The sequence below is a fragment of the Orbicella franksi genome, chromosome 3 (assembly GCF_964199315.1).
Source record: "Orbicella franksi chromosome 3, jaOrbFran1.1, whole genome shotgun sequence".
NCBI lineage: Eukaryota > Metazoa > Cnidaria > Anthozoa > Scleractinia > Merulinidae > Orbicella > Orbicella franksi.
This window is the reverse complement of record NC_138147.1, coordinates 27,912,914-27,932,954: the sequence shown is the minus strand read 5'-3', so window position 1 is coordinate 27,932,954 and position 20,041 is coordinate 27,912,914. Positions and strand designations below refer to the sequence as shown.

The 20,041-nt window shown below is 39.8% G+C and overlaps 1 protein-coding gene across 3 annotated transcripts; it reads right to left on the bottom strand.

Annotated features, from left to right (window-relative positions):
• Nucleotides 1-1,618: 1,618 nt before the first annotated feature.
• Nucleotides 1,619-11,960, bottom strand: LOC145481772 (adipolin-like). 3 transcript variants are annotated; one of them, XM_081460304.1, is made up of 8 exons: nt 10,371-11,960; nt 6,583-6,705; nt 6,063-6,183; nt 5,434-5,471; nt 5,011-5,130; nt 4,283-4,473; nt 3,672-3,750; nt 1,619-2,909 (listed from the first exon to the last, which is right to left on the bottom strand). In XM_081460304.1, exons 1-8 carry the CDS (start codon nt 10,554-10,556, stop codon nt 2,811-2,813), a joined length of 957 nt encoding a protein of 318 aa, XP_081316430.1. In that variant the 5' UTR covers nt 10,557-11,960; the 3' UTR covers nt 1,619-2,810. The 3 variants fall into 3 exon arrangements, with proteins under 3 accessions (XP_081316430.1, XP_081316431.1, XP_081316432.1); XM_081460305.1 differs by having other exon boundaries at nt 6,583-6,699; XM_081460306.1 differs by having other exon boundaries at nt 2,830-3,750.
• Nucleotides 11,961-20,041: the final 8,081 nt, after the last annotated feature.

Here is a 20,041-nt window from a genome sequence, read left to right as displayed (position 1 = left end):
GTTTTTAGTGGACAAAAATCTTGGACCAAAATAATTTTTTAGTATACTACTATCCTTTTTGCATTTTCTAAAAGCTAAATACATAAATAGTTGGCTGAAATAACACCGAAAACAATTTTCCGTGGGAACTTGAGAAAATAAATTAAAAAGCACAGCGAAATTGTTTAAACATAGGTAAAATTTTGTCGTCGGTTTCATTTCACCAGTACTTTCAAGTGTTTTATATGATATTCAAATTTTTTTTTTGACATTTGGTGTTGACAGAAATGTGATTTCTTTTGAGGATTTATTTGAAACAGTCGCACAGAAGTTTGTAACACAGCGTAAGTAAACTCGGTTTAAAGTTTTTTTCCATTTGTTACTCGACCTTCTGGTGGATTCCTTCTTAATATAACCGCTTCCAGTGTCACCCGACGTAAGGTGAACCACATGGAAGAACTGAGCTGACGACAAATATAGAATAGCTTCATTAACTTGCCTCAACACTCATAACCTGTTGGTAGCTGGTGGTCTATAGAATTGACTGGACAACGTTACTTGTACGTAAAAGAAATAAAGTGACTTAATTGTTGCATTAATGCCTTTGTGTCGTCTCAGTTGAAATAAGATAAGCAAGGGTGAAATTATAATTTGGTAAACAACGTGGTTGAAAAAAATAATAAACAAATAAAAGCGCGGTCAAGTGCTTATTAACATCTATTTGGATCTCATTTGTCACGGGTGGTGCTAAAGTTGATTGAACAAAGACACGCCTGCTAATTTTACTCGATGAACAGGAAAAGAAGCTGGAGAACAAAAGAAATAAAGGAGTTATTTCCTGTTGGCTTTATGAATTTTAAAAAAAGCACGTCTTTCTCGTCCTCCTGCGTTCACGCTTTGTCGTGTTGGACGGACTAAAATAATAAATAAAGCAAATTTAAAGGTAGTTCGATATGCTGCCTTTAGTTTTTATTATTTAATTTCCCAAAGTTTCTCTTGGAAACAGAAAAGATAGTTTTTCTGAAGCCTTTTACAGAAGAAAGGTGACTTTAAGTGGTTGAAAAAATGTTGGTACTTGAAGTCGTTAACACAACTTAATAAATTTGACATCTTAGCCCTTCTGTTGATCAGAGCAATTTGTCTTAAACTATTACCATTAATAAATTTCAGACAGTTACTGTCGAGCCCCTGGAAACACGTTTTTACGAAGTAAAGTCCTTTCAATTAAAAGGGAAACTTATTTACGTCAACTAGCCTGAAAGGGGCCTCATTGCGGAGGGGGCAATTATTTGATTTCCCTGATAGAAATTTCTGATAGGAAGAAAGGCTATGATGCCCGAACGTTTGTGATTTTTTACAAGAAGACACTGACATTTTTCTACCTTATAAGTTTTCAATTTATAATCTCTTTTGAACGTTTATATCCATTAAGTGTCACGCATCAACCGGGGAGAACAATTTTCGTTATTTTGTTCATCCTAAATATTTGTTTAGAAATTTCTGTGCTAAGCTGTATTTACCGCGAACACTATTACTCGCCATACGTACCAACCAAAGGAGACATGATATCACTTGTGGTAACAGGACTGGAAATTAACATTGCATTTTAAAAGCGTATTTAGTATTTAAGAATGGCAGGATTATCTCGAGAAAAAACCTTTTGGCCGGAAGGTCATACAGTCTTTCCTTGCAGCGTAACGTGACGAGCTAAGACAATTGTAAAGGAGGCTCAGATTAACGTTTTGTTTTCACATTTGCTTTTATTCAGTGCAAATTAGTTGTCCCTTAATTTAAGACTACAGCATTGCAATCCAGTTGTTCAGCAGTCTGCGAAGAGATTGACTTCATTCCGAGAACGCGACAGGCGCGCACGCGAAGGCGCGCGCGATCTTTTTGTTCCATGTCACGTCTCGCGCCACAAGTATTTGTGCCTCTCGCGACCTCGGAAAGATGCTGAATGCTACGCAGATTGTTTGCTCATTATATATTAAATGGAATTTTTATTTTTACACGATCAAGAACATAGTTTAAAAAAATAATTTTTGCTGATTATTGTTCCACCAGACTTAAAACTCCCAATCATATGTATGTTTTTCAGTTATACAGGTAACCATGGTAATAGTCAATTAAGGAAACAACCATCTTATATAGTCGCAATAACTACTGTCTGCGATTTTTTCAGAAGGAGCGTTGCTAAGAAACACGATGCATCTTGATGGAGACACCTTGACGTGGAAAAATTTCGGGATTTCGTAAATAAAAATTTTATCGAAATATAAGAATCAAACTTTTTGGTGTCTAATTACAGTGGAACCCGGTTAATCCGGTCAACGACGAGCCATAAAAGCCTGGCCGTATTAACGAGGTGGCTGTATAAATGGGGTACGTTACAATCACGGACTGAGCTTTTGTTCGGGCCAGAATAAAGTGGCCGTAATAACAAGGTGGCCGTAAGGCGGGTTCCACTGTACCTGGAGTTTCCTCAGAGAACTGCGCTTGTTCCCCGAACGACGTATAAACACTCTAAATATCTACAATGATTAAAAAAAAAAAAAAAAAAAAACAGCGCTGGTAAAGTGTCAAAACGTCTCTGATAATATTGCACTTCATGCCATTTTCTTCTACCAATCAAACTCCTAAACAGCCATAATAAAAACTTAACCGTTGAACTACCGCAAAATAAAGGAGAATCTGTCTTGTTTCCAGGCTTTTTTTTTTACAACCAAAAGAGCGCCCGTAGTTTTCAGTTCGATCGATCCAAAGTCTTGAACTAAGGTCCCATGGTCAGCGTTTGTATCAACTACACATGCGCTTTCTCTCAGGTCATCGTCTTAACGTCCAATCATGAGGCCAGAGAAAGAAGACTTTTCCATGATGCTGACTGGTTTGTTGGTGTTGTTCTCGATATAAATCGATACATAGTGACCAGCCTAGTGGAAAAAGGACAATAGTACGCTGATCAGCTGATTAACTGACCGTATGAAACGTCAAAACCCAGTTTTCTACTGGCGAGAATAAAGTCAATGAGACGTATTCAAACTGATTTCGCCAGTAGAAAAAGAAAACGGACGCTTTATTGTTTTGGTTGAAACTTCCCTTGTTCAAAGGCTATATCGTAAATCCTCGAATTAGCGCCCCCCCCTCGAATAGGCGCCCCCCTCCCCCCCATTTTGTGGACGAGTATTGAGACAACAAAGGGTGTATAGTTTTCGTCATGTAGTATTAGATTTGTACATTGTTTCAGTTTGTGAACACGTTTAGTGAACACTTTGAACACGTTAAGTACTAACAGTGCCGCGATTTAAACTTTATGATCAGCTTTTTATGTCAATAAACAGCTTATGTTGGTGTTTACGTGCAGATGATGTATTAAAAAAATGATCATGTCAGGCCAGGATTTGGGAAAAATTAAATAAGCGCCCCCGTCTTTTCCTAAATTTGAAATAAGCGCCCCGGGCGCTATTGGAGGATTTACGGTATTTGAAGACTTTCCAGCTTTCAAAAGCGTGTGCGCCAACCTCGTTCCCAGGGTCGAGGTTGCTTTTGCACGAACGTTGGCTATCAGTGAATCCGCGGATCTGATTGGCTTCCTCATCGCTGACTATTCGCTAAGTGCTCGTTACTCAAAAAGGAAAATTCGCGTGAAAAAAATTTAAACCTATAGGTTTGCGTTTGCGCCTATAGTATATTACCTTGAGCATGAGCATACCAGTCACTGAGACTGTAAACTTGAGGCTATTGCTTTCCATTCCTGTTATTGTAGTTAAAGACCTAGAAAATAAAATTGCAAGCATTCATTCCATGATTTTTCTGCTTTCTACGTAATTCCAAAAGCAACAATCGTGAAAACAAGACCATCATAGAGTATACTTGTTTCTCTGTTGTAATATTCAACATTCCTGTTGAAGCGTTGTTCACTTGATTGACTGACCAGCTCAGTCACAAACGAAGGACACAGACAATGCAACGAACCAACCAGAACTCGAAGTGAATACATACAACTGACGCAAGATGCCGGAAAACGTGTGCAAGCGAGCGACGATCGGTTTTGGTTTGAATTCTGATTGGATGACCAAGTGGCGTGAGTTACGACATTGGATGATTTCAGCAATGCAGCAGCTCTCGTAAGCTGCTATTCTTTTATTTTTGTAGCAGCTGTTATTTTTTTAGGGCTTAGTGGTATTTGTTCTGTTGTTTTTTTCTATTGTTCCCTTAAAGGGTATCGAGCCATTGATGTGAGACCTAACGACAGCTGCTACATAACCCTGTAATGTAGCCACTGTGCATCAAAAAATTTACTCACGTGTTTAATTCACACAGGGAGCTGATGCAGATACTGATTTTAACATAGTCCCGCGGGCGCAGATTTGCTTCCCTGTCGCGCGAGATCACCAGTTGGGCTGTTAGCTGATATACACCTGTATATCGTATGGCGTATCGACCGGAACGGAGGTCTATGTCGTTTCCACGCACAAACGTTCCAGAGTGTTCGCCCTAAGAAAAAATAACCAAAAACATGCATATATTCATGACATATATTCTGGAAAGAATCGAGCTTCTTTTAATGAAACCCTAGTGTGCATTCGTTAGAATGAAAACTATAGAGAAATACTTTAATGCGGTGCTTTCTGAGATATTTTTTAAGATGGTTCTAACTTTAGAATTTGTGGATAAAATCCTAGGGTGTGACAATTTTAATGAATGCTATTTAGCTTTCCTTTACTTAGTTCGAGGTTTCTTTTTTAACTTTTAGGCGTGTGTATCCAAGCGCTTGAACAATCTCCCATGAAGGCTTTTTAAGGCAGTCCCTTCAGGTGTTTTTTGTTGTTGTTGTTGTTGTGTTGTGCAAGTTGGTCTGTGGATAAAACCCTAACGTTGAGCGCTACCTTCACTGGATGCCGTTTGTTTTCCATCATTTTGCAAAACAAAATATTTTGGGAAACTTTTTAGCTTTTAGCTAAGGTACTCCTGCTAGCGTAAGAGTTAAAAAACGTCATAAGAAAATTATTATAAAAGTTTATCACCACATACTGGCTGCTTGTAGTTCTTCAACTCCTGATGAGATTTCTTTGGGACAGTCACATCATATCGCAGGACAATATGGTGAGCAGACAAAAGGTCTGGGATTCCTGCAGCCATGAGACTAATATTCTAAAAAGATAAAATACAAAAACAACATTTGTCAAGATCGTTAAGGGAACTGATATTAGGTTGGCAAAGATTTTTCGGAAGGTCCATTTAGCCGAGATGAGTTGTTAGAATATCACGTGATAAGCTCGTGATGAGCACGTGACAAATGAGGAACTGACGTGACTCAGGTCTTGTTATATTGCTGTTGCAACAGCTTGAGAAAATCCGATTATGTATCAAGCAAAACTTCCTCTTGGCGATTAGTTCACTTCTACTGAGAAAAATAACATAGAACAACAACAAATAGCAGTGATTTAACGGTACCTGGTCTGCAATTCGCCTTGATCGCCGGTTTGCGCTTTCTGTTGAAAGGAAAATAAGAAATAACGCTAAAAACTTAATATAACTTTCACAGGTCAAAAAGAGCTTTGACGACTAATCGTAATTTGACTCTTACGTTTTCTGAAGGGGCTCATAAACAAACCATTTTGAAAATAGACAGGATTAGATAATCAGGCCTAGAGATGATTTTTTATGGTTCAGACCAGACCGCGAGGTCGGCAGTTATTTCTCTTAATTAAGTGTGCAAAACCTGTAACGAAACACTTTTTTTTAACGAGGATTTGATTTTTTTGTCAGTGACAGAGGCATCCTCGGAAAACGAAATCCGAGAGTTCGGAGTCGAAACTCAGACCTTCTGGTCACCAGTCCAGATGCTCTACCACTGAGCTACAGAGGACTTATGGAAACTGAGGCTGTTAAACTAGTTTTATGGGGCAAACATCTTGTGCGCTGCTAGGAGTGGAAAATGTGGGATTTGTTTCATGTATCAACTATTTCCTGTCCCTAGCGTTGAATTCACGGGTACCTTTACTATGGAATACTGTCTATTCATAAGTCTATTTACAAGAAATTTGTTTGACCAGAGTTTCGCTTTACTGAATGATACTCACCCTGTACCATGCTTCTAAACTCAGCCATCATTGTAGCCTCGGTGATCTGGGCTCCAGGAGGCCCGACTGGACCGGGTGGACCGGGAGGACCTGGGGGACCAGGACTAGGGTCACACTGCGACTAGAAGTCATAAATATTCAGAAATAATTATACACAAAGAATCAAATAAGCCAAGTAATAAGCTAGCCAATCTATGTTTGTGAAACGATCATAGAACCACTAACATCATTTTCACATCCACATTTGAAGACATTTTCACGTTCAAGGTTACACATTCTTTCATTCGTCAACGGGTTGACACATTCTCAATGGATTCCGTTTGTATTGAATGATGGATACCTTACACGATTTGGTGTGGTTCACATTTCCAACGTTAAAGTTCAGTAGATCACCCACACTTTCTAAACTTTCTGGGTAATATTTTGCCTCATTAAACAGAATCCAACGATAGGTTGCCGAAAAGATTTCAAAAATCGACACGGTCACGTGCCAATGCTTGGACAGCGGGACTCCCAATACCTTAGAGTTTTCTTTGTTGTGTTTTTCTTTTTTCCCTTTGTTTGCTTTACCACCTCGTTTTCTGAAGAAGTTCCAACTTTCTGCTGGATTCACTGAATCGGAGCCATTATCAGCACCCTGCAACTTTAAAAAGAAACCAATAAGTCACATATTGTTATTAAAATGCCACTATGTTCAAATTTTCGATATCCGTTTTTTTTTTTTTTTACATTTTCGTACACAATAGGTCTTTCCTAGATATCTTGCCAAATTTCAATCTATTACGACAGGAGCCATATGGCTCCTGATTACGAGCATTAGAACTCACGTTTTTTTTTTAACTTTATGTCCGAGAATTATTTTACGGCCGCCATTAATTTTTCTTGTTCTAAGTCTTGGCTGAGAATTGGAGTAAATGACATCATTTATTCAAAACTACCAGACGGGTTGAAATTATAATAGCAATTAATACAGCAATTTGCATGGAGAATAGCAAAAACTTTGGCTCTTATATTCGTGCAATTTTCCACACTAATTGTTATTATAATTTCAACCCGTGTCGCATTTTTGAGTAAAAAAATTTGATCACAGGGAAACTTTAACATGAGAGTAGCAGAGTTAAGAGAGGCTTAGGGTATTCTCAAGTTTGTTACCTGTCAAGTTATTTTTAGGTGTGGTATTGAGTCCTCCCGCGGATAATGCTATCACACACATTGATTGGATGTTTTCGTGGATGAAAAAAAGGCAGTTAAAGCCGCCTGGACTTTGAACATGAGCAAACTCCGCGTTACAGGATGGACTATTTCTAGACCTCTCTGGGGTTTAAGAAGTCGGGAGTGATGCAGAAAAAAACTGGAAAGGGATTACCTTAAAAACGAAGCAATATGAAGGACTAAATGCCTCACTCTTCACCGTTTCTTGTTATTAGCAAGGAGATCCACAATGCATACTAAAGAGTAGCGTAAGCTCCTGTACATAATGTTTGTGGTGGCCAATCTTGTTTAAGAATCAAGTAAGACTTAGTAATTATCGGAGTTTATATACTTAATTGCTAAGAACCCGAAAAGACCTCAAGTCGCTGTAATGACTTATAGAAACGGCTGGAAGGTTTGCAAAACTAAACCAGGGAATGGAGTGAGTCGTTTGGATTCCTTCAACTAATTTTCAACAGCCTAAAAGTGAAGCACAAAGCTAGGAAAGCGTACAGTGTTTTATTATTATTATTATTATTAATATTGTTATTGTTATTATTATTTTATTATTATTATTATTATTATTATTATTGTTATTATTATAATTTTTCTTTTTTTGGGGGGGGGGAGCAGATCAAAGAAGGATAGTCAAAATCGTATCTTTTGGATGGAAAAGCACGAAGGTTCAAAGAGACGTCCATTACATACACCTACTTCACCCCCTTCTCCCCATCGTAGGAGTGCAGTGCGCGCAAATGGCGAAGGGCGGACTTTGGATAAGTTTGGCTAGTGTTGAATGACAACAAGCGGAACATATAGGCATGGATTTGAAAAGTAGACAGCAGACACAGTGACGCAGGTATCTATCAAATTGAAAACATAATATTAAATTATTGTCAAAAATATAGCAGACCAAATTTATAAAACCGATGAAAGATGTCAGCCATAAAATGCTATTGTACCATGGTTTTTGGACCTTATGCCTTCGAAAACTCGAAAGCTGATAGTAGTCAAATTACACTTATTACATGAGCAGAGCGTTGGTTTAAGGTAGAAAAACCGGTTTACATAAAAAAAACAAAAAAACAAAAACAAAACAAAACAAACAAAACAAACAAAAAAACATGAAACATAACCAGTCAGGAAAAACGTAACAAGAATGGCCTCCGGGTGCACCGCATCAAAACCACATTAGCCACATCAGTTCACGACTTGGGTCGCCATGCCTTGAGAATGTATCATTTATCGATGGCTAGCTTGATTTATTGAAACTCAATGTTTTCGGTCTAAAAAAAGCCTTCTAGCTCAAGAACGTGTACTTAGCAGCCTCAAAAATCAGAATGTGGCTACATGCAAACTTAATTAATTATCCGCCGACATTTTATTTGCACAAATCTTCTTAATTAAGACAATTAAGGAGTTTTGTCCTTAGTCAAGAACTATGCAATAGTGTTGACCTCGCTATTAAAAGCTAAGCGGGATTTTAAATCCGTCCACAAGACTCTACGCAAAAGCTCCTAGAATCTATCAGAGGTTTTGTATGCGCGCCGTTTTTTAAACGTTGTAACCCACGTAAATAATATGTCTGGTGCTCGGAATTTTCAAATTTGGATCTTGTAACATCACAAACCGGTCCACAAGAACGTATAAATTATGTAATAGCCAGCCTTGCAATAAATGATCAACGACGCTACTTTATTTGAGCGAAAAGTAACGCCCTAACATAAATTACGTTAACAGCACCCTCTCAGAGCACTTATCGATCTTTTTAATCGGCGTCAAACTAAACTAGTTTTGAGTTATGGGCTTCTGAAAGCTAACAAATAGCCTTTCATCTCCAGCTTAGCAAGATAAATTACAAAAGAATGCGCTTGGAATTTCGAGCAAGAAATTTAGAAAACATGCAGAAAAATTCCCTTGTATGGAAGTTCGGCTGACAAAAAAGATATTTTGGACGCATCGTATAATGTTATGCAAAGAGACGATTTGTAGAAATGTACTGGATTTTTGCCTAACTTCTTCAGTCAATTAAAGTCGGTCTGCTCAGCGCTTTTCAGAAAGTTTTCCCCAAAGGTTAAGACCTCTGTTTTAAGACGTGAAACGGTTTAGATTAGATTATATGACACGCTCTACAAGCGATAACCTAGAATCGAAAATGTCATCGACTTAAATAAACGTGGCACGGGCTCCTGTACAATCAATCAGCGGTTCTAAATCTTTAATTACCTGTTTTTACAACAACTATCTAGCATTCGTTAATCGTGAACATGTTTTTCCAGATTTGACAGCAAGATTGAACTCTGCTGTGAATTTTGAAATTGTTGGCTGGAAACCTGAAAAACAAATGACTTAGAAGAGTTAAATGATATGGCTTATCTACTTTAGTTTCACTTTTGTCGAAATGCGGTGATATCTCCTCAGCTAAAGAGAAATTGGAAGCGTAGTTACACTTAAAGAATTTTGTCCGTCTTCAACTCTAATGTATCGTAAACGATAACTTTATATGTGCGTGTCATAATTCTAAAGCGAAAACCTCTGACCGAATTGCAGCCGGTCTAAACGCATGTCAAGAGGCCGCGCTGAATGTACCGAACTGATGGAACCCCGCGTTCGGAAAACGAGACCGACTGGAGATAAACGCCGGTTTCAAAATGTTTCTGTTTTATCTTTGGTTTAAAACCTTCCCGCTGACTACGAAATTAGGAACAACGAAAACATAAAGTTGCAATTAATGCTCGCTTATCTATCGCAGGTTCTTTTGTGTCCAAAAATAGAATTCCCTGCACGGCGTTCGTGCGAAAAACGCATTCAACGAGCTCCAAAATTTTGATGCAAAAAAATGTTCGCTTCTATCCAATACGATCCCGGCCCTTTATCTTCACGTCAATGACTCGTGTTTTCAAGAGTTCTCAGAGCTAGGAGACACCCCACTGCGAGAATCCCAGCAGACTTGCTCGCCATTCGTTGACAACGAATCGAATTGTTTGAGTTGGCGAACACTGGGGCGTGGGAAAGGAAAGTCCCTCACGTATGCATGCCTACCATATGTTGGTCAGAAACTTAAGTATTTCATCAGGCAGTCCTTTAAGAATAGCCCAAACAGGGAGAATATCTTACGTTTGAATTCTCGAGGCTCGCAGGTATATCCTTGGTTTTTCCTTTACTGTCCTGGGATGTTTGGGTAGACAACACTCCAGATGAACTCCCAGCGGGGGAAACTTTCGTAATTTGGAGGCAAACCAGAAAGGCGACTACACCAAAGAACAGAGAGCGAACAACGCCCAAAGCTTGAAGTTCAACCATCGCACCACAAACGATGTTCAAAAGAAACTGGCTGAAAACCAACGTGGCGCTTAATTTATGGGTAACCCGTGTAGCACGGGAGGTCGGAGAATTAAGAAATATAATATTGGTATTTCCCTTTAGGGTGAAGGTCGCGATGATACCATCGATTTCTCGAATGTATTTATTTGGGGATCAATTTGAGCCGTGTGCCAATGGCCCTGGCAGTTTTCATACGATATGCAAATGTCAGGATACCAGCGGTGTTGAAATACGGAACCCTACATCTGCTGAAAACTTCGCGAAAGCTACCTTTTTTGCCACAACCCACGCGCCACGTTCGTACGAAGTTAATCGTTCTGCGAAAGGAAGCCACAGAATTGGTTATGAAAATATTTGAGGCGCTGCAAAATTGAAATTAGCAAATGTACAATTCAACCCCACAGGTTCTTTTTAGGCCCCGCCCAAGTAATTAACAATAAGGGTTCAATTAAGTTGGTGATTGTATTCCTAATTGATGGGGAGGAGTCAGGAATGCGATTGACACATGCCAGCAAAGGAACATCTATCGCCGCCCGCCTCTAAACTAAGCATGCTTCTGTCACTTTGCCAAGTTGTGACGCTTTGGAAAAAAAAAAAAAAAAAAAAAAAAAAAAAAAAAAAAGAAAACCGTCCACAACACAGCTGGATAGTTATTCCGTCTAAATTAAGGAAAACCAAACGGGAATTTTTTTACTGTGCGTTGAAAGTTCACCGCGGAAACAATTTGTCGTGTCAGTTGTCGTTGTTCTAACACAAGTAAAAAGTCCAGGCATTCTTTTGTACTAAGCTTGATAAAAACCATGTAGCCTTGCAAAAAATGTCTCTTTTCCTTACTTTTTGCTCTCGCGATTTCTATAAATAAACTGAAAGACTACAATTTGTTTACCTTTTTATTTCCGACCACAATGTTCGCATTTTCATTAGAACAATTTCTCACATTTTTTGAGTGTGACTATATCGTGCGGACATGGGGGAAATATGAAATTTGTTTGTGGTAACGGGGGGTCAAGATATGCCTCTTGCGTTTGTCATGTTTCTAATGATTCATTTCTTAGTACATAGTTTTGACCTTTACAAAGCTTTTTTAGTCTTTGCTGAAGTTTGTTAAATTTTTAAGTGAAGAATAACGCAAAATGTACAAGTATCTTACCAGTGTAAATGAGTTACGGGATCTCCTTGGTCCTGAAAGCTTCTTGCCGCATGATGCTACGTTGGCTAATTCCATCACCAGTAAAAACGCGAAGATGAGGTTTACTCGCATTTTTGCGGATGTAAACTCGACAGACCTAACAGGTGGAAAACAGAAGGTATGGAAGGCGTTAATTTCGATAAGATCACCTTGCAATGAGCACGTTTCTAATCGGTGCCAGGGCCACGCGGAGACCGCGTGTTAAGAGCTGACCTGCACCAAAACGTGACAGAACGAAGCTTACCTTTGTCGAATACTTTAAATAGGTGAGGTTTTAATTTTCTTGCAGACTTTTGATGTTCACATAGACAAGTTTAAGAAAACGAAAGATGATGGCCTCCGATGGTCGCTATAACGTTAACACCCAACGAGCTAGATAATGACTACAAATGGATACAAAATGACCTTCTGACAGGGTGAATACGATGCTTTATAGACCCGCCGAGCCGTCGATAATGCGCTTATCAAGCCTTGGAATCCGTGATCGAGTCGAGGATCAGCCAATGGGAAGGCGCTTACCTAGTACATTGCCACTCATAGAAGAACCTCTTGGTAATTGTGTGAATTATCCAGAAAGATTGATGACAGATAAAACGAGAGCGACTAATTTGCGGTACCTTTGCAATGAAATACGACGTGTTCTAGAGGAAATACCCGGGGCTGCGTGAATTTCTGTCTCAATGTTCCATTGTGTTCAGCCATTGGCCTGGAATTCTTCACGTTGCCTCCGATTTTAGTAAACAATGTTATTTTGCCGCGAAATTAGTTTGGAGAGTTTAAGAACTCGAAATGACTTCCGGTTGAAGTGTAATAATCTCTACTATTTCTGTTTCCCGGATTTCAGCAGTACATAAATCATCCTGGATGGCAAGAGCTTAACCTAAGAGACATTTATAATTATAATTAGCAAATACCGGCACTATTTCTTTCAGGACGGAAGACCTTATAACCTATTTATCAACACACAAACCCCTTTTAACGTAGCGTTTGTCGTAAGAACATTTATTTAATGAATTTGACTCTGTAAAACACGCATTTGAAAGTTTTTTTGATTTGGGAAAATCCCTCAAGGATATACTGAGAAAATATTTCGGGAAATCGTTCTCGCGTCATGTCCAGCGAGGCTCTGCAGTCCATCCGTCGACGGCTGTTCGTCTACAGACTTTCTGAGAACATTTTAAGTTTGTTTTCAGCAGGATTTAATTGGCCTGAGGTGTGCTGATCAAATATCGTTTATGTGAATATTTTGCTCAAGAACAAACCACACTTTTAAAAACACTACGCTATTGCTTTAATATTGGAATAGAAGTTGTAGTCCCTAAAATTCAAGAGCACCTACTGGCTACTGCAAAAAGCTACGTCGCGGGGAGGCGGCTGCAGAATTTCACGCCGAGAAATCTTTAAGCGTATGCATGCAGATGCAGTTTTGAATATATTAGACTAGTCTTAGTCAAGTGTAAAGAGGGGGGTGAATAGGTTTGCGGATCGACGGATTTGGCCTTTAGAAGCGCACGCATTGCGAACTTTCGCGATAAATTGAGCAGATTCGCCGATTTCTAAAAAACGCAGGATCGTGGATCAGCTGTGAATTTCAGCGCGGATTCCGGACTCTACATCTCTTGAAGTTCGGATCATGGATCCTAAACGAAGATGTGATCATAGATCTTTGGTCGGTACGTTCAAGTTTCATCGACTTTATTTCTTTTTCCGGACGAAACTCAGTTATTTAAACCCTCAGGCTTGACGTTGTTGTTGGAATTGTGTGATCCTCATCCAGTATGTTGAATTCTGTACAGTTTTTGCGAACTTGACAATGGCATCCACATTTAGCAGTTTATTTACCGATGAACTTTTACACCTCTGTTTCTTTCTCACACAAAACCAAGTGGCAAATCTGTTTGATCAGTTATCCATTGTCTTAACATTAGGAATTGAGGTATCGTCCCATAATTTCCAAAATACTGCGATGTCCTCCGGTCAGACCAAAAGGCTCAAAAACCACGGCCTTTGGTGCCGCACATTTTTGTACGCACATACCCCAAATGGGGGAGGGAAAAAATAGTCTTACATACTACTCTTGCAGTGAAACCATGCCACAGAAAGTTTTCAAAAAATGCGGTTCCGGATTTGAACGAAAATATTGGCGGATCCGCAGATTTGGCGAAAAAATAGCACGGATCGGCGGATTTATGTACCTGTATTCACCCCCCTCTGAAAATAAAATCGGACGGTAAACAGGTTTCTACGTTTACTCTCCATGGGATGTGGAAATCGCTTAATTAATAGAAAGTACGGCTCCTGAAAGTTAACAATATGGGTACTGTCTTCGAGGAAGGAAAACACAAGCTTAGCTCTCAGCACGACTGACATTTCAACAGTAGCCGAAAAATCGAGGAAGCTGTGTTGTTTGGTTGGAATTCATAACCACGGTAAATATTGACGCATTGCTCGTATTCTTGTGGTGCGAACAGTTTATCTCTTAATAGCCGGCCTTTGGTCTGTCGAGTTCATTTCCGTTTGAAAACATTCCGCCTTGTTTCCGTTTAGCAAAGCCAACACAGGGAAGTTCAAATATTAAAAGACACACATTTTTCTGATAGCAGGATAATTTGTTGTACTAATTAGACTTACCGCTATCTTGTTAAATGCAATCTGAATGTGTCTCTGGAATGATTCCTTTAGAAAATTTCGAATCTCCTGATTCCCAGCATTTTCCTTTTAAAATTCTCGACAAGACATTTCTTTTCTCCCGAATCAACGTTTATTCCATAGAGTATCATCACCCGTTTTATCAAACACATGCTATTGAAACAAATTGGCTCCTACTAGGCTTTTGTTTGGAAAGGTGAAAAGTGGGACTTGAAACCGGCAAACTGATGAAATGGCAAAAAATCAAGTCGACAGTGCTAATTCTGAATGCTGACACAGGCTAAACTTTTGCCATGCGCAAAGTTGCACGGAATGTTGAACTGCGTGTCCGTGAAAAGCCACAACAACCTTGCCAGCCGGAATCAGCTTGTCACGCCGAGTTACTAGGGACAGTCGTAAGCGAAGTGATTGTGCCAAAGCTACTGAGGATATCTTAATTAACTTCTCGGTAAATACGTAACGCCAAAACACTGATATATACGAACATGGGCGCCCCGGGCGCGGGGGGGGGGGGGGGGGGGAGACTCCCTTATATGGGCCATATAGGTATGTGCAGTCCCAAAGGGTACGGTTTTTCAGGCGTTTTGGTTATTAATTGGGTATCGATTTTGGCCATTTCGATCATAAATAGGGTGTTGTTTTTGCACTCTAGTCTTAAACTGGGTATGTTTTTTCAGAAGAAACTTCTTTTTCAGGTCATAAATAGGGTAGGGAAAATCCCAAATGTTGATCATAAAAAGGGTAAGGGTTTTGGGAAGCGGACCGCACACCGCACAATTATTTTTGGGGGCAACCCCACGGGGCATGGGCGCTACCCCTCCCACCCTCATAGCCGCGCCATGTTTCATCTAGTGGTGGCTATGGGTTTTGAATGTTGAAAAAGGGGTTATACCGGAATTTTGGCTTTCTGGCTCGGAATGGGTCTTAGAACGTATGAAAAAGGGCAGTAAACGCAGAAAAATAAAAGTAATTCGATTTCATAAAAAGCTGTCAAAAGTGGCTTAGTCATGACACAGAGTGAAGATTTTACAGTCGAGTCAGAAATGCAGAACGATTCAAACCTTCTCGATATTGAGGAATACCCACTAACTAAAGTCAGTCGGCTGGCCTGTTCAGTCAAACAGTTTGTCGTTTCAATGTTACCACCCTGAACTACTGAGAGGCCATTCGAAAAGGCTCAGAAAAGATAACCGATATGGTTATACCGGTCTTAGCTGTGAGAGCCGAAAACAAACGCGCAACTGGGTGCTAGGAAAAGAAGAATCTTTCTCAGATATCAGAACAATTATCTCGCCTCAGTCATGTATTGTCTGTACCCGTTGGTCCTCTGGAAAGCGACTGACGAACTATCAGCGAACCAGCTGCGTGTAATAAGGCTGTTTCTGTTATCTTATGTAACAAGAACCTTGAGACTGTTGACATTGTACGAAGAACTACAAAACACCTTGAACGAAATCGCGCACTGAAACGCATACAAATGGCAATATACGAGTGATTAACCTTTCTTTTTACTCACGGTGTTTTGTAAAAGGAATAGAAAACACTTTTTTCCGGATTTCTGTCGAGTTATAGAAACAGTCGTGGTAGTTTAGGAGAACTAAAAAGCTGAGGAAACGCAGCATGTCTTCATTCTGCTAAACTTCCATTCGTGTTTCCATAATTTGATAAAAACACGAAAATTATTTCTATTTCTTAAAAAAAGATGAAAACGTAATCACATGCTTAGCTTTAATTTGTTGTTGTTTTCGCTGTTCGAATTAAAGCTACATGGCTGTCTCGTCAACCTCATCAAAAGGTTACATTTTTGCTAAATAGAACGATTACTGATATCTGATTTTAAAACAAAACTAATAGAATAGCAGGTCCGATTGCAGCATTGACCCAGCGTTGGCTAAACTCCAAAGTGAAGTGTGGTCTTAAGAGAAAATTCAAAACAACTGCACTGCCTCTGAAAAGGAAACTATCGTTTAACGGAAAATTTTTGGAGGAGGTTTTCCGATTTACGATTGTCTACTCACGAAGAAAAATGGCAAAATACTTACTGAATGTTTTTCGTGTTTTAAAGTTTATCTTATCTGAACCTCCTGACTTGTTAGCATGGCGTCAGGGGCTTTTCCTGTATGTCTGCACGATAGTTATCTCGAGGAGATAACGTCTTATTAGCACGAAACGGCAATTATCGACAAGAATGACCCAGGTCCGCACACGGGATAACAACCTAAGTGTTTATCTGGTTTAATCTTGAGAAAACTGAATTGCGACATTGTGATCCCTCTCGATTGGTCTTGATGAAAGTGCTGGAGTCCTAGTCACCCGGGGACGGGGGGGGGGGAGGGGGGTGCTCTGTTACATGGGTATGTGCGGCCCCAAAGGGTATGGTTTTTTTTTTTTTAACCTTCTTGGTCAGAAATAGGGCACCGATTTTGGCCATTTTGGTATCAAACAGGGTAAGGTTTGGCACTCTAGTCTTGAATTGGTTATGTTGCTCAGAAGAAGCTATCCTGCCTAATTAAAGCATATAAATATTGCCTTTAACATCGAATTTGAACACGGGAACTTATTATAAGGAAGGTCTGTAACAGGGTATTGATTTAAGCACAGGTCTTGAATAGGATTTAACTTGGTCAGGTCATAAATAGGATGGGGAAAATCGCAGATTTTTGTCTTAAATAGAGTAAGGGTTTTGAGAAGTGGGCCGCACACCTCCACACAATGTTTCTGGTAGAACCCCCCCTCCCCCGGTCCAGTTATCAGTTAAATTTCCCGTGGTGTTTAAGTTATCAGCTCACTCATTAAAGATTAAAACGGCCAGACTGGGAGGAAACATGTATGGCCAGTGTCTCAATAAAACACCTTTGGAAATCGAATAAGTTGACCAAGTGTTGCCCTTCATAAGCTGCTCAGGCCTAATCCCTCTTGAGTTTTGAAGCACTTTCAAGAAAAATAAATATTTGCGGTGTTTTCAGAAGGACAAAATACTTAGCAGGACGCAAACGCCATTTGGCCAGAGGTGGACACCCAAGCATGTTTTTATCGTGTTACATTTATTCGTATTTCACAGATTGGACATCACTTCTAGGTACCTAGAATGATCGATCTGAAAGTTTTATCTCCTAAATTGGAATTTCAGAAGCGCGGCACTATGCCAGGAAGCTGCTAAGAGGACAGTAACAAGACGAGAAACTGACTCGCGTGCAAACTTCCGGTAAAGAAAAAAAAAAAAAGCTTGCTTTCTCTTCAAACAGTAGCTTATTTGCAAGCGTTTGCATTCGCTCCAAATTAATTATCCAAAATAGATTGCATACTTGGATGCTTAAGTAGCTTTTAAAGTTTTAAAGATTGCACTTCTTCAGCAAACCTTTCGCTAAGCTTGAAAGAGATTAAGAGCTAGCAAGAGACCATGATGTGCACCTCATTTTCTCTTGGAGATAGTCATAGACAGCCTGAGTGGGGAACGATGGAGCGAGAAGGTTTTCAGTCAAGCGCAAACATGTCAGAGGGCTTACACTGTTCATGGCCTTCTATTTTCTTGTATTTTTTCGATTCTTTGTTTGGCTCGCCTCTCTCGCCTCCCTGCCTCTACGCCCGCGTGATTGACGCGCGCTTCGCTCGCTTTTTCTTTCTCGCGCGTTGAAAAATAGAGAGGCTGCGGAGAGTCCAAGAGGGCTCGGTGCAAGGCTTGCCATGGCTTCCTTGTTGTGGTCATTTTTGAGCAAGACAACACTCACAAGGTACCTCTCTCAATACAGTCATGGGTCCTTCAAACTGATTTGGTCAGGAATTCCTTGTTTTCTATCATCCATCTATAAGCCACAAATCAGAAGGCACAAAAATTGGTGTTATACGGAACCTTTTCTCAGGCTGTTCCTCTGCTTGTAGTTCGTTTGTATTTCAGGGAACTTTTAGGGGCTTTAAGGGAGCTTCCGGAAATCGAGGGGCGTTGATGTAATGTACTACGTATTTCTCCTTATTTTGGGGCCGGGTAAATTCCAGCAAGGTCAAGTGATTATAGCTTTATTTCGCGTGCTTCGTTTCGTTTTTTTCTCCTGAGAACAATTTTGCAAAAATTCAAATACACTGTTAGCGAAAAACGTTGTTTCATAATCTTGGGCGTTGCAAAAGAACTGTTTTCCGACGTACAGCTGACTGTCTTTTGGGGTTAGGGTTAGGGTTAGGGTTAGTTCTGGTTCTTGGCGTTTTCGAGGATTTAGATAAAGTTTTAAACTACTAGTAGATTTCTACTAAAACAATTATATTATTCGCTCTCGATTTCGATGCGTGATAGTTGACTTGGACTGCGCTCTCGTCAACTTTCACACGATAGAAATCTCGCGCTCATAATCTAATTGTTTAGAAGAAAACGCTCGTGAAATTCGTGAGAAAACGTAAAAGCCATTTATCGTTTTATCAAACTAAACTCGTGTTTCAAATCCATAGGAACACGGAAAATATTTTCTATTTATTAAGGTCTATCAATGCTCGCTAACAAAGTAAGACAGTAAAGGTAACCATTAAAAAAATACAGGAGCCGTTAGCTATTTTCACCAAGAGATGATCTCCTGTTTTCACTTAAAAATGCTGCTTTCAGAGATTTTAAGCTTGTTTAGCGAGAATATCAGACTCCTTTTCACATTATTGACATGGTATCTTTCAGCGTGTAGTCGAGCTGAGCTTAGTAATCAATTTCCCATCCATCAAACGCGATAGTAGCCTAAGAATACAGTCGCTTTGGTCGGTTTGGCGTTTCGGGAGCGTTGATAGGCTATTGATTTCTCAGGTAAACGTGATACCTATTTGCCACAGGAATGCAAAACTCGATAAAACACTGTCCTAAAGTTTTAGCGTGCTTGACGCGAGAGGAAATGAGCTAAATGTTGCCAAACTATTCTTTCGTCTAGTGAAGTGCCCGTGCTCTAATTTGGGAAGGAATTTCTATTTTGATGAATCCTAAAAAAGTCTAACAACTGTTAGGTCGGTCGAAACGTATTCGGAAGTCTGCCTTTCGATTCGCAGTTGCAATACTGTTTCAATTTCATACAATTTTTTTCTAGTTTCAATTCAAGCACTTATAGCACTGTACACAGTTATCTCAACCAGTTCCTAAATATAATGAGCATACCACGATCTCCCGCATCACAATGATTCTGGGAAATAATTGGGTTAAGAATTCCTCTCACTGTCAAATTTGGTTCGGCCAGGGTTCGGCCTACAGCCACAGGGAGAAAAAGGATTCACTAAATGGCGAGACATTCAATGCGAATAGTTTTTTGAGGATGCGTCAGTCAGTCATCTGATAGAGATGTGTTCTTTGTATCCAATGAGGTCTCTTTTGGGAACTGAGAGACAAAAAAAGCTTAACAAATTTGCAATTTTGTCCTGAAAGCCTTGGAACCATGTTAGAATATTGATATATCGAACACGGTCTATTGGAGGCAAAGCATAGATGCACCGTTGAATAGCATTGTCAAGAAAATAATAACTAAAATGATCCATCGTAGGACAGGGACCCAATAATTTGCAATGCATAAAGCACCCTGCGTTTGGAGCCACCAAGAGTCTACCAAGGAACCGGAAAGGGGGGAACCGGAAGTAAAAGGTACGGAAAGTTGCAAGTTAAGATCCAGTC

Coding starts and splice junctions, on each gene's coding strand:
- LOC145481772 (XM_081460304.1), bottom strand. CDS start 10,556: ATGGTTGAACTTCAAGCTTTGGGCGTTGTTCGCTCTCTGTTCTTTGGT. Junction 6,184..6,582: donor ACAACAAAGAAAACTCTAAG/GTATTGGGAGTC, acceptor TATGACTTCTAG/TCGCAGTGTGACCCTAGTCC. Junction 2,910..3,671: donor CTGGTATGCTCATGCTCAAG/GTAATATACTAT, acceptor TTTTTCCACTAG/GCTGGTCACTATGTATCGAT.